Here is a 15,931-nt window from a genome sequence, read left to right as displayed (position 1 = left end):
TTTTTTTTCCGAAGAAGACGTAACCAAAGGAATTATTAAATAATACGATTTGTTATAACGAGGATATAACGAGAAGAAGTAAAACTAGTAGAAGAGAGATAATAAGAAGGAGAAGAAAAAGAAGAAGAAGAAGAAGGAGAATAAGGAGAATAAGTGGAAAAGAAAAAGAAAAAGAGAAACGTGACGAAGACGAAACACAGTCGTCGTTGGACCGTTCGTTTTTTCGGTCAGTTAAATTGGGGTGTCCGAAAGTTAAAGTGCATTAGAGTTTCTCCTTTTCTGAAAGAATCATTGTTGTCCTTTCTACCTTTTACCTCTCTTTTCACCGTCCCTTCCCCCCTGTGTTCTTTTCTACCTTTTCTTCTCCCAGGGACTTTGCACCGAACCTAAGGTCTGTTAAACCTTCGTTTCCTTTCTTCCCCTCCCCTGTTCCTGTCCTTCCTACTTCCCTTCTCTCCCCTCCTCTCCCCTCCCTTGGGTTCGTCACCGTCGTCGTGTTTCTTGGGTAAGAGCACGTCGCATTAGTCTCTCATCCGCTGAGCGTTATACCTCGGGAGTTAGTGCTTACCTCATCTTTCGATAGATGTACGCAGTCGAAGGCCAAGAGGAAAACTTTGAAAAAACAGCGTCACGACAAACTGCGTTTTCTTCGCTTACACCATCATCGTCGCGGTCATCATTCCTCATTGCAGTTATCACATCTTCTGCTATATTTTGTATTGCGACGACGACGACTTCAACAACAACAATAACAACAACATTGAAGAATAGTGTTAACGAAAAAGAGAATGTTTGCAACGACGACGACGACGACGACGACGACGACGACAACAACGAAGACGAAGACGAAAACGGCGAAGAAGAAGACGAAGACGACGGCGATGACGACAACGTCGACGAAGACAAGGATGACAACGATAAAGATGGAGTCTAGACAAAGTTATCATGGACTGTGCCGATTGTGTGCATCTCACGACGCTGTTATGATGGATATTTTCGGTCAGGAGGGCAGAAATCGACAATTCATCGAGAAAATTCAAGCTTGTTTGCCATTCACGGTGAATATCTTTTTTTTTCGTTTTTACATATTTATTCAATTGTATATATTTTTCTAGTAGATTGCGTTTGGCTCTCTCTCTCACTCTCTCACTCTCTCTCTCTCTTTCTTTCTTTCTTTCTCTCTCTCTCTCTCTCTCTCTCTCTTATATACTTCACCCTCTCACCCTTGTAATTTTTTTGTCATTTTATAAATCTTTTTTATATACTTATTGTTAGTTTAAGAATTTTGTATAGATTTTCTACACTCTCTTTCTCTCTCTGTTTCTCTTGTTCATGTAATTTCTTTTTCGTGTTTTAATATTTCTTTTTTTATATTTATTGTCAGTTTTGGAATGTTTTTAAATATTTTATATATATTCTCCTTTTTTTTTTTCATTTTCTATAAATTTTGTACTACATATTCTTTAGTTTTCTCTCAGGTTAAGGTCACATTTTTCTTACTTTCTCTATAAAAAGTTTAAAAATTTTCTAAGGGATTTCATAAAAGTTTTAGAAAACACGTGTCGAGCACGTGTACTATGCATTTAACAATAAGTTAAATGCATTCTTTCTTTATTTTCTTTCAATAGTTACTTCTAGCAACATGTGTTTTTTAATAAAACCTTTTCTTTACCTAGAAAATCTTCTACCTATTCATTTAAGTACCTATAGGTTTGTTCAAGGATAAGACATTAAAAGAAAAATTTTAAACGCTTTCCCTTTTTTTTTAAATCCTCTCTTCCTCTTTATTTCTATCTCATGAAAAAGTATAATAGACTGCGACATAGTCCTGTAGAAATGACGACAAGAACAATTTAATACAATGAACGACGGGTGGGAACTCATGGGGTTTCTATTTTTCTTTTCTTAAAAAAAAAAATCAAAAGATTTGACTGTAATAACATTTTCCATTCTATTTTCTTTTTCTTTTTTAGTATTGTATTTGATTCTTTTATTTATCAGAGTTTTAGTTTCCCTTATTCTTTCTGAGTCATTTAGAGAAAAGTCCTAAGGTCACTTGAAGAGAAATCCCAAGGTCACTTAGGGAAAATTTCAAGAGAGTTCAAAGTGTACAAAAATTAAACAATTTTCTAGAAGAATTGATCAATCTTTTATTTATTTTTTTTTTTAAATATTTTTCTCTTTTTAATCGCAATATTTCTATGAATTATTAATTTAATATTTACGTTTATCTCCTTATTAATTGATATTTTTTTTAAACATGTTGTTTTAATTTAATTATCAAAAAGAAAAAAGGTTTCTCTATTTTTACAAATATTATTAGCAATGAATTTACTTTCTTAGGCTTTTTCATATACTTTTCTTCAATTTTATTTATGTATTTATTTGCATTATTTTTAAAGTACAATTATATGAGATGTAAACTTATTTAGAAATATATAGTAAATAGATTTAATGCATTAAGTAAATTTCATATGTTGCAATTAATTTTACCATTTCTTTTCTTCTTTTTAATTTTTTTTAATTTTTCTATTTTCTTTTAGATTACAGAAAATGATAATCTCCCAAAGACCGTATGCAGACGTTGCATTTTCAACCTGGAGAATTTTTATGACTTTAGGACAGCATGCGTCAATGCTGTGGCAATATTAGAAAGACATTTACCTCCAAGCGAAGTAAGTTTTTATTTGTTTTATGTATAATATATAATATCTTATAGAAAGAAATAATGTGAATAGAATATTTATTATAAATTTGTTTACATTGCAGACATCTGACAAAGATTTAAATAACTATACGCAGTGCAGTAATGTACAATTCCTAAAAGAAAAAAAGAACATACCAATAATAATACCAGAAGCACCAATAGTTAATCCGAATGCAGCTCTAGGTACACCGCCAAGATTAAATTGCATTAGTGAAGCGGATCACGAAATAGAAGAATATCTTGAAAATGGTGTCCCAGATGAAGGTACATATAATTTATTTTATTACAAAGATATATTTAATATTTGTATCATATTTTCTTCTAATTATTCATTTGTTTCTTTAATAACAGAGGAAGCGTTTGATGTAGATGAATTTGAATTGGATATGGAAACTAATCCTAGCGATTTCTTAGAAATGCCTCCTATGATAACTGAAGATAACGAAGAAACTAATTCCAAAAATATCCCTGCTGCAATGCAAAATTCTACAGTATTTCAACATACGTTGGAGCAACATGAAGTGTATGTTTGTTCGTTGTGTACCAAAGCATTTAGTTCCAAAGGACACTTGTCCCTTCATGCGAGAATTCATACAGGCGCGGGCAACGTTATTGGTCAGAAGGTTATCACCGATGATCATACTTCTTATAAAAGGCCTTACCAATGTGATCTCTGTAACAAATCTTATTCAACGGCCAAACATCGATGGGGACATGTATCTACAACGCATAAGTGAGTATATTTTTTTAAAATGTATATATATATATTAGATATTTACGTAATTCTAATTTAGAGGACATCCTGCTGTTACATGTGGGTATTGTTCACGTATTTATTCAACTAGAATGAACTTGGAAGAACATGTTAAATCTCGACACGAAGGAGCATCGAAATCAACCAAATTATTAAATCCTCTTTATCGTTCAAAATCGAAATATTATTGTAAAACATGTTCAAAAATGTTTACAAGTATAGCTGACTTAAATAGTCATAGTCAACTTTGTGCGAAACATTCAACTGAAGTACAATCTGATATTCCAAGCGGAAGAACAAATATGAAAGAACTGGAGATTGATACTTCGGATGTATCGAGTTGGGATACAGATGATGAAAATAAGGGATTTAAAAATGCGGAAGAAAAATTAGCGAAAAATCCACAACTTACGATATTGAAACAAGCGTTGATTAAAGGGATGAAAAGAAGTGCTCCAGATGGAGAAATTACTCCACCTAAGATAATGAAAATGGGTAATTAATCAATACTTTTTTTCTTGTTTAATTTACTTTGAATAATATTTAATGCTTAATTTTAATCATAAAATATTATTGAATATTTCAGAGGATGGTGAAATTCAGAAGTGGTACTGTGATATGTGCTCTAAATGTTTTACATCTGTAGAAGATTTTAAAAAACACGAGACTACGCATGAAGCCGATAAACCTTTTATATGTTTATTCTGTAGAGAAGAATTTGTTTCAAAATCATTGTTCAGGAATCATATTTTGGCAATGCATGGGGTTGATCCAGATCTTCTTATAGATAATAATGTATGTTTAAAACAAATTGTTCTTACGAAACCATGGAGTAATCAGAGGCCGATACTTGTATCTGATCAAAAAGATACGATGGAAACTTCGGAGTTAGTTTCGCCTTCAGAAGTAAGTAACTTTGAGACATATTTGACTAATATAGAAACTTTTTAATATTGCTAGATGCTTATGTGTTTACTTTTTTCTTCCATCCAGATAAATATAGAAAACGAAGATGAAAATCCAAATAGAAATATCCCTGAAAATTCGCTTGATATAGAGACTGTTTTTGTATGTGAATTATGTTCACGGGATTTTAATGATAGAGCATCATTGTGGTTACATATCCGTGCGACGCACAAAGAATTTGCTGCTTTTGCTTGTGGAATCTGTTTGAAAATATGTTCCGACAATAAGCAACTTACAAATCATGTTAATACATTTCATGGAGGATCAAAATTGCTTGTATCTGAGCAAAGAAGGTATTTTGTTTCATTTCATAATAAATTTATCGTATATCACAAATATATATTATTATCTATGAAGAATACTAATTATTATTTTCTTTTACATTAATTAATTATATTAGGTATAGCTGCACAATATGTGGAAGACAACACGATTCACGAAAAAAGTTAATTACCCATGTCTCGATTCATAATATTAATTCTAAATGTGATCCCGCAAATTATGTACAATTAAATAGTAATTATTATAACGAAACGTTAAATAGTAATGAAGCAAATGAAAATATTTTGGAATACGATGGAGATGAGGGAGAAAAAGTAGACTGCCATATATGTTATAAATCATTTCCAAATGAAGACCATCTTATAAGACACTTGAGGAATGCTCATAAGGTTTTATTTATTTATTTGTTTTTTAGAAATATGTATTACTAAATTATTTAAGTTTATATAATATCTAAAATGAAAAAATCTAATTTTACGTATTTTTTATTAGAACGAGCAAATGAGTGAGGACATTGGTAATGGGAATTCAGGAAATATGAATGGTACCGGTAATAATAAGGCACAATGTCATTTATTTTATGTCTGTGAGCTTTGTGGTAACTCACATCGTAGTAAATGGGAACGTTGGTTACATGTCAATAAGGAGCATAGCGATGAACCATCTATCAGGGTACGTTTAAACTAAAAATTAATATTTTGCATGTGCACACAAAATAAAATAATAAAAGATTTCTTATTTAAAAAACAATTGTTTCTTTAATTTTTGATTTGCAGTGCGAGGAGGAAGGTTGCGGAAAAATATTTGCTACCAAAACATTACGCAATGATCACATAAGTCATCATAATATGCAAGGCATTTTTCCAAATACCTGTGAAATTTGTGGAAAATTATGGAACTCTCGAGTAGATTATTGGAAGCATGCGATGGGAGTTCATCATGCAACAGTACCGTTTATATGTGGTATTTGTCTGAAAATATTTAAAAATTGTTGTGTTCTTCAAACGCATGTGAGAAATGTGCATTGGCCATTGACAAATGCTGATTTTAGTTGTGATATATGTGGAAGACCTTACGCCAACAAATCTAAAATGTTAAAACATAGAACTATTCATAGAAAGAAATATGATATATATAACAACAGTATTAATTCTAACTTGAACGAATCGTTAGAATATGGGCATAGTGCACCACCGGAAACGACGGATTTAGTATGTGAAACTTGTGAAGAAATGAAATTTCCAGATTTGGAAAGTTTATGCAATCACAGACGTATTGTGCATCGTCTATTTCCGTGCGATCTTTGTAACAAATATTACGGCAGAACGTCTCATTTATGGAAACATGTAAATAGAGTACATAAAGGTCACGTAGATATAACGTGTCCTTATTGTTTCAAAACGAGTGCGTCTAAAGACCATTTAGCAGGACATATCGCTAAAATTCATAGGTATGAGGTAGAAGTTACAAAGGATAATAAGAATTCAGTAAATTTCAAATCTTCTAATGGAGAAGAAGTGGGTTTACATTATTGTGAGAAATGTAATAAGGGATTTTATAAAAGATATTTACTTAGACGTCATATGAAAGCTTGTCAGAACTATCGGAAGGATCCAGGAGCATTATTGACTCGTTGTCGCGCTTGTGAAAGAATATTCAAAGATCGTGCGAGTCTACGAAAGCATATTGAAAATCATCATAGCGATTATACTTGTCATTTATGTGAGGTAACTGTTACTTCGAAATTGGGAATTATGACTCATAATCGTATCAATCATATGAACCATCCAGATTTGACTTGCATTAGTTGTAATAAACTATTCCGAACTAAAGAAGATTTAGAGTCTCATAAAAAAGAACATAGATTTCACGTGAGCCTAAATGTTTGTGATTACTGTGGAGATACAGTAGAGAATAAACTTAAATTAAAAATGCACGTACTATCATTACATCGAAATGAAATAGGAGTCTCTTGTGGAGTCTGTTTGATACCTATGAAAGATCCTAAAGATTTGAAGAAACATGTCGAAGAAAAACATAAAAATGTTTTATCCAAGCCAAATACATGCCACGTATGTGGAAAACAATATGCATCCAAATGGAAAGCTTTTGATCATACAAATAAATGTCATGGAAAGGTATTTACACCATGTAAACATTGTTTAGCCGTTTTTATAACCGATGAAGATATCAAAGATCACTATGAACGCGTTCATAATATTTCTAAAAATCATGTAGCTTTATTAGAAGGCCGTATGGATGTGCCAGTGGATATTATTGTTAAAGAAGAACCAGATGATATCGATTTTGACGATGATTTGTGCGAGAATGATTTAAATAATTCTAAAGGAAAAAGATCATTAAATGATACCTTTGATTGCGAGATGTGTCCAGAAATGTTCCTTAAATATGAAACATTAGCGAAACATTATGAAAATGTTCACAATACTAATCCAATGGATATGGTTAGAAAGAAAAATAATGATGGTAAACGAAAAGTGAGAAGTCGAAAGAATTTCGAATGCGTATATTGTAAAAAACACTTTTCTTCTCACAATTTATTTTGGCATCATAATAATGTATATCATAGTGAATTTAACATGCAAAATATTGCATCTACGTCTATTTTAGAAACTCATTTAAAAAATAATAATCAGATAAAGAAGGAAGAAGCTTCGTCGTTTATGAACGAAACAAATTTGAACATTCCAGAATTTAGTTTATTTGAAGATATAAATTTACAATTATCAGCGCAGAAACCAGTACCAAAACTTATGCCATTGTCGCATGTGAAACCACCCGGAACTAAATGTTCGAGAAAAGATTCTCGGAAAGTGTATGATGAATCAACAAATACCGAATGTACTTGTGAAGTTTGCGGAAAACCATGGCCCGCTAAGAAACATCTTTGGCAACATCTTATTCGTTTCCATAAGCCACAAGCGGCAGTAACCTGTGGTGTTTGTTTAAAATTATGCCAATCTTATGAAGACTTATCCGACCATTTAAAGGCTACGCATGAAGCGATATTAACTTGCGAAGGAAATAATTTCACATGTAAAACTTGTGGCAGATATCACAATGCTAGAAGTAAACTATTTTTACATATGAGCGTTCATATTAATAAAGTTGAAAAATTCTGGTGTCAAAAATGCCAAGAAGGTTTTGAAAATGAGAGTAAATTTTCCGAGCATCTACTAATATGTCAGAAGAACATTGAATCGACGAGAAGTAATTCTGAAGATAATATAAAAAATGATAACGAAGAAAAAGGTAGCTTGATAGGTGATGAGACTTCGGCCGTCGAAGAAGTAGATGAAGTAGAAGAAGTGGATGAAATAGAAGAAGTAGAAGAAGTGGATGAAGTAGAAGACGTAGAAGACGTAGAAGAAGTTGAAGAAGTGGATGAAGTAGAAGAAGAGGATGAAGTAGAAGAAGTGGATGAAGCAGAAGAAGTGGATGAAGCAGAAGAAGTGGATGAAGCAGAAGAAATGGATGAAGCAGAAGAAATGGATGAAGTAGAAGAATATTTTGATTTCTTATCGGAAGAAGATGGTGCTACTCAGGAATACACTAATAGTGAAAATTCAGAGCATTCTAGAAGTTTGGACAGTGGCAGTAATAATAGTACGAGCAATGGAGAGGAAGCGGAAAGAGAAAATGATTTTGAAGCTAGATCTAAATCTAATGACAGAACTGTAAATACTGAAAATGAGGATACCAATTTGGAAAATGCAGGGACGATTAAAAATCAAAATTTAAATGATATGAATCGTTTCATGATACACAACGAAGATATGAAAAAAAATAAAGATGAAGAAGAAAGTTTAAAAAATCAAATTGAGGAGTCCTGAAACTATAAGAAAATGCCAGGAAATAAATAAAAATGAAGAACAAAATTTGAATTTAAGTGAATCCTTAAACGGCGCTAATTTGAGCAATTTTCACGTAAAGAAGGAAGGAAAAAGAAGTCAAATAGATTTTTCAGATGAAGATGACGGTCCACCTGTTTTGAGTCCAATAATGCCTTTATTAGAACAGGAATCTGTACAGCGTAATAATCTAATAAGTGACATGAGACACAAGGTTAATCCAATGGTAACAATGAATAACGTTAAAACATTGGAAATATGCGAATCACCTGAAAATTGTAACGATGTTGAAAGAAATACTATGTCATCGATGGCCAATCCTATAAATTATTATGAAGATCCTGTTAACGAAAAGATGAATATTGGTATTGAATATAGATGCGAAGATTTTGAAAATATGGATAACGACGAAGATAACGATGAAGATAATAGTATGTCGACCAATGAGGATGGACAAATGGAAATAGATGAGCAAATGGATGTAGATGAACAAAACATAGATTGTAATAATGAAAATGAATACGAAAAATTGGATATTATCAATGATTCTGAGATGGATACTTATGAAGAAAATATAGACGAAGAGATGAAGTATGACGAAACTAGAGATACTAACGTACAAATTCATGATCTAAATGGAGCTGTTTTAATGGTAACTAATGATTCCGATGGTAATCAAATTTTAATTCAACCAAGCGTATTAACTATAGGAAACGAGGATTGCAACGCAGGTGCAACAGCGTTTATTTATGAAGAAACGAATGAGTACGAAATGGAAGATTACGGGATAGTACAGCAGGAAGGAAATTCTGACGATATTCATAATATGTCGTTCACTCAAGAAGAATCTGACAATGACGAGGAGGATAGCATGGAAGGTATCGAAATAACTGATACAAAAGAACATTGTATGAGTGCCAAAAGCGAACAATTTAACGTATAAGTCTGTAACAAAACTTGAGTGTAAGATAAAAGATATATCGATGTGGGTCCATAGATGTGAGGCGGTCGTGTTTAAAATAATGTCGTACGTACCTTGAAGAAAAGTGGAGAAATGAATGCATTGTGTACAGTAGTAGTAATAAGTACAAATATTTCTAGCTTTTGACTAATTTTTTATAGAATTTTCATATAGAAAATATAATGTACGATATATCACTATACCGAATAACACTTGCATGGATATATCGTGTTTACATACATATATATGTATATATGTATATATGTGTAAACAGAAGGTATATATGCCTTAGAAAAACTGCAAGCTTCCAAAATCTAATTTTAATCGATTATAATATATATATATTATATAGATATATATCTATATATATATATATCTATATGTAATAGTAATGGCGAATAATTGATAAAAGTTGGATTTTATAGCAAAATTACGTTAATTATCATTTTGGATATAGATAAATTTTATATCATTTGCGTACGAGTACACGTATAATAGATATGAATATCTATTAGACACACATAGGTGGGCCTCAAAAAAAAAAAAAAAATAATGATTTCTCAGATATTCTTTAAATGATTTGATAACAAAATATTTTTCACTAATATTCTTTTAATCGAAACGAAAAACAAAAAAATATCGCGTATTATCTTAACACTTGAAACGTGCACTGATATTATATGTTTAATTATTATTCGTCTTTGATTTTCATTCCAAAATAATTTCTAAGTGATCTATTAATCAATTATTATTATTATTATTATTATTATTATTATTATTATTATTACTATTATTATTATTATTATTTTTATTAGTAATTACTTATATAATAATCATAGTTCATAAACATGATCGATGTATTTTAATTTATCTGAATGAAAACGCGACCACGAGGATATGTCAAAACGATTAATTTCAATTTTACTGCTAATTGTATATATTGAAATTACATATGTGCATTCGAAGGAGTAGGAGTAAGCACAATTGGCACGCGTTATTCGTTTCTTTGTATTACGTACATTAGTATTAGATATATTAATTATATTTTCTTTTTTCTTCTTTTTTAATATTATTCGTTTATCTATATGTGCGTTCTTATTCATAAAAAATTAATTTTTCATTTCTTTTTTATTCCTTTTTTTTGTTTTTCTTTTCGTTTTTTCCCCTCTCTGTCTCTCGTACGTATTCAATTTATACTTTATTTTTTCTTATTTTTGTTTCTCTTATATATTTTTTTTCAGTCTATACTTAATTTCAGTTGCTCTATTAACGTTTTAAAATATTATCATTTTAACAAGCACAGTTCAAGGTATAAATTAATATCATTATCATCATTATTATTTGTTCATTTATTTAATAAATTAATAGTTTGTAGTTTTATTTTCCTAATTTTACCAAATTTATGATTCAATAGCAGTCGGTTGATATATATATATATACATATGTTTTCAATATTATTTAATATTTGACAAATTAAATAATATGTTCATTTTAATTCTTATTCTTATTCTTATTTTTAATATTATTATCATTACTATTAATATTACTATCAATGTATATTTTTTCATTTATTAATTTTTTCGTTTTAGAATGAGACAGAGAAAGTGTGTGTGTAAAAATATTTTTTTTTATATATTTCATACTTGTCCTTATAACATGTAATACATATTTTACAGAACCATCAGTTAAATGAATTCCAAAATTTGTAAACAAATAATGACAACAAAAAATATTGTGTATCATGAAATATTATTTTTTACTGTACAAAAATATAAAAATTACATACATAAATAAATAAATAAATAAATAAATAAATAAATTGCCGATCCATTTGTCAAAGTTCGATTTGACATGATTTAAAAATAAAGGAAAGGTATATATATATATATATATATATACATCTACATCTACATCTCTAGTAATAATTAAAATAAAAGGATAATAAAACAATCTTACGATTTATTATGAAATATCTATGAACAGAAACTAATATATATCTATAATATAATCTTTTGTAGATATGTATCCTTTGTAGTATATCAAAAACTCTCAGAAAATATTTACCTAAGAAATTTAAATTGTGTACTATGATATTTCTTAATAAACTTATATATTTATATATATATATGTATATTTATATCTACATGCATGCATATACATATACATTTATATATATGTATACATATGATAAATACATATATATATATATATAAAATAATTAGGAAATTATAATTATAATGATAATGAAAAGAATACTAATCGATTTCATAATTATTATCAAGTGATATGATAATATTCCGTCATTTTTAAGTTACTACTATACATATTTATCTGAACTTAATTTAAAAACTTGAAAAAATTGTATATTGTGATATAAGTACACATACATATACACAGGTACATACATACACGCATACGCATAATATATTCGAAGCCATGTATAAATAATAGTATAATAGTTATAATAATAATAATAATAATAATAATAATAATAATAATAATAATAATAATAATAATAATAAGTATGAGATAATAGTTAACAATGTGATGGTCTGTAATATGAGTTAGAATAATACAAATTTGAGCTCAATTAGGGGGCATCTACGAAAAGTCATTGCAATTTTAGATATTTAATTAATATTTAATTAAGTAACTTCCGAATATATTATTGCAATTGGTGGATTAAGAAAGAAGACAAAGATTTGTCCAAATGCCAAGACTTTACATAATTATCGTCGAAGAAAAATATTAAAAAAGAATACATTAGAAAATTGGACAGATTTTTACAAATAGATTGTAGAATCATCTACACAAAGTGTCCCAGAACAATTAAGAAATATTTTATGAATTAAGTACGTACTGAACAATAAAAACAAATTTTATAGAAACATATATTCCATTTGTGACTTTTCTTTTCGAATTTTTTATCAACAAAATGAATATTTATCTATTTCAAAAAATAATTTTTCAAATGATCTTTTAGTACCTAAATAAAGCCTTACAGAGACCAACCCTTACCGATACCAACCTGCTGCAAAACTTTATTTGTTTAATGTTCTTCATATATCCAAATTTGTTGAAAACTTTGATAACTTCTTTTACGAAGAATTGCAACAACGTCTGTAAAAACTTCTTGTTTAAAATAGATTCCAAATAATTGCATGAATAAAAAGTGAAAGAAAAAAGAAATAAGAAAAAATCTAATAAAACATATTTGTATAAACAAATTTTTTTTATTTGCATATGTAATATATAAATTGTATGTATCTAAACAACCCTTAAAATATTTTTCAATTATTCTGGGACACATCCTTTATATTCCAATCATTTAAATATACACGATTAAGGCTAGTAATAATAAAATAAAATAAAACTTAACTAAAGAAACAAAAAATAAATTTAATAGAAAATATTTGTATAAACATTTTTTGTTTGGATATTTAAAAAAACACCTCTCAAATATTTTTTATTTATCCTGATATTACCCTTCCATTTATTCCAATTATTTTAATATACATGAGATCAAGGCTAGTAACAATATACATATTTACATACATACATGAGTTCAAAATATGTATAAATAATCTCAAAGAAAACGTGTACATTTTGTAATGTTTTTGTTAAGTTTTTTTTTTAGCAATAATCTAGCGTATGTATAATTAATGCAATTTTTAACAATATTTCGTTTGAAATTTGATTGCAAATCTCATTGATCAATTTTGATAATATATAAACGAACAACATAAATTATAATAACAACTATTTGCATTACGTGAAACATACATATATATTATCTTTTTTATGATTGACTGGAATAAAATGTGTGTATGAGTGAGTGTGTGAGAGAAAGAGAGAGAGAGAGAGAGAGAGAGAGAGAAAGAGGGAGAGACAAATGGAACAAAAATAATTACGTAACAAATCGACTAACTTTAAAATATATATAAACTTTAAAAAACTATACATAGATATACATAAGTAAAAATTATAATAATAATAATAATAATAATAATAATAATAATAATAATAATAATAATAATAATAATTATCGCGATATTACATTTTAAGACGTAGAGAGAAAAAAAGACACAAGAATATTTTTTCCACGGCTGTTCTGCTGCGCAGAGATGAAAAGAGAAAGAGGAGGAGAAAGAGGAAGAGAAAGAGAGTATATAAGAGAGAGAGTGAGTGAGTGAGAGAGAGAAAGAGAGAGAGAGAGATCATTATTATGGTATATCGTTAATGTTTTATTAATTATGATGTTGTAGATTTAACTTTACTGATTAAAGAGCAATGTTGAAGCTTTTCAAACGCAAATATATATTTTTGTTTTCATATTATCTATGATGGTAAAAATAAACGAACAACAACATGTATTATTTATATAATTATCATAATCAATCCTTTTTTTTTTTTTTAATGACATTAAATAAATCATTTATCTCTTATTCAAATATTTGATAATTGAGGAGAGAGAAAATAAAGACAAGATTTTATGTAGATGAATATCAGAAAATTTTATTTAATTTTAATTATAATTTATAAAATTGATAAATAACGTATAATGTTTTTAATTATAAATAATGTGTTTGAAGTATTGAAGAGATTTTAGATTGAAAAGATTAAAGGAAAAAGAAAAGATTTATATAGATCAGTACTTGAGTGTTTTTATCTGATTAATTTTGATTATATTGGGTTGGCAACTAAATAATTGCCGATTTCAGTTATAAATGTCTCTAATTCCCATTTTTATTTTTTACTTTTTTTTAAAAATTTTTATTTTTATTTTTATATCATCCTAACCTAGCTTTACAAGTTCATTGCGTAGATATTTTCTTAAAGTTTTTTTTTTTACCTAAATATTAAAAAAAATCTTTTATTTCATTGAACAAATCGGCAATTACTTAATTGCCAACCTAATAATTATTTAAAAAATGTGATACAGGACGTATTATTATATTATAATAAATAATATTTTTTATAATTATAATATATTAATTAATATTATATTAATACTATTCTAATAATTATAATATATTAAGCAGATCTCTCGTAGATGAAAAAGATTAATTTATCTTTTTTTTTTTATGATAGATTTTATTTATGATGAGTAAGAAAATGAAAACAAAATTGATCTATATAGATCAATATTCAATAATTTAATCAGACTAATTGATCACAATTTATATATATGGTGCTAGTAAATATAATATTATTAATAATTATAATAATAATAGTAATAATAAATAATAAATAATTGAATATTATTTGATAGAATGGTTAATGTATTAATAATTCCTCGTTGCATTTTATTAGCTGTGAAAAATCACGTTTTAAGAAACACTTTAATAATAATTAACGATTGTAAGATTTACTATTCAAATTTACAGACCTTTTACTCGTTTACTTATGTAACAAGATTAAGAAAATGATGAAAACGAGGAAGATGATTCATCGACTATTGTATAATAAAATAACGTAAGAACAATGTGAAAAAGAGGAAAAAAATAGAGGTAAAGTTAAAAAGTCAAACTATAAAATACGATCGAAAGAAAACATTTAGTTTTTCTTTTTATGCACATGTTACTAGTCAAAATTATTTGAACATTTTACAAAATGATTAAAAGTTTGTTTAATTGAGTGCCCCATACAATTTTTCTCAGCTTTCCTATAGGAAATTAATAGTTTGTTCAAAACATTCATAATTACGTTCGCGCGTTATTAATTTTTCATTAATTGAAAAGAAATTTCATTTGTGTAAAACGTATTTTCGATATATCGATTACATGTTTTTTTCGATCGCGTGTATAATTCACACACACACACACATGTCTAATTATTTTTTTGAACAAATGATTTATTGTTAGACAAAATTGCAGAAGTTGCAGAACTTGGAATACCAAAAACATGTAAGACTGTAATGTAAGATTTTAACGGAGTTAAAATTGAATTATTTTTTTATGAATATTCTCTAAGTTTGTTGTTCATTTTTTCACAAGTCGTTTTTAATGCAAAATCAATTAATTTTTGCAATTTTTTGTTAAGAAAATAAACAATTGTAGTAATTTTCATTTATTTAATTTGAACATTTTCTTAATTTTTCTATGTAGTCAAATAATTTTAACCTAACATGTTTATACATATATATATACATAACAAATAATATTTTAAAGCACAATTGACACAAGGAATAACGATAAAACACTTTGACTAATAAGTATTATGAGTTATCGTTGTTTGTTGAAAGATCATTTTTCTATTTCAAAAATAAATCATCTATTTCGTAGCTCCAGAGGTTTTTGCTTATCCATTTTTAACCATGTTCGATATTTGTACGAATTTTTTTACCAATCAGTTGATATTATTATCATTATTATTTTTTTTCTCTTAAA

General features: G+C 28.0%; 1 protein-coding gene across 1 annotated transcript; it reads left to right on the top strand.

Annotated features, from left to right (window-relative positions):
• Positions 1-584: 584 nt before the first annotated feature.
• LOC107065523 (uncharacterized) lies at positions 585-12,434 on the top strand. Its single transcript, XM_015319290.2, is given in 11 exon segments — positions 585-1,058; positions 2,544-2,675; positions 2,770-2,971; positions 3,059-3,440; positions 3,502-3,956; positions 4,048-4,367; positions 4,455-4,720; positions 4,828-5,098; positions 5,202-5,381; positions 5,486-8,547; positions 8,549-12,434. Coding segments are annotated over 11 exon segments (6,516 nt in total). The 5' UTR covers positions 585-788; the 3' UTR covers positions 9,525-12,434.
• Positions 12,435-15,931: the final 3,497 nt, after the last annotated feature.

This window comes from Polistes dominula, unplaced genomic scaffold (genome assembly GCF_049000335.1).
Source record: "Polistes dominula isolate Pdom_NZ unplaced genomic scaffold, Pdom_raw_medaka contig_24, whole genome shotgun sequence".
Classification (NCBI taxonomy): Eukaryota; Metazoa; Arthropoda; class Insecta; order Hymenoptera; family Vespidae; genus Polistes; species Polistes dominula.
The sequence above is the reverse complement of the archived record's forward strand: the minus strand, read 5'-3'. Positions and strand labels throughout refer to the sequence as shown.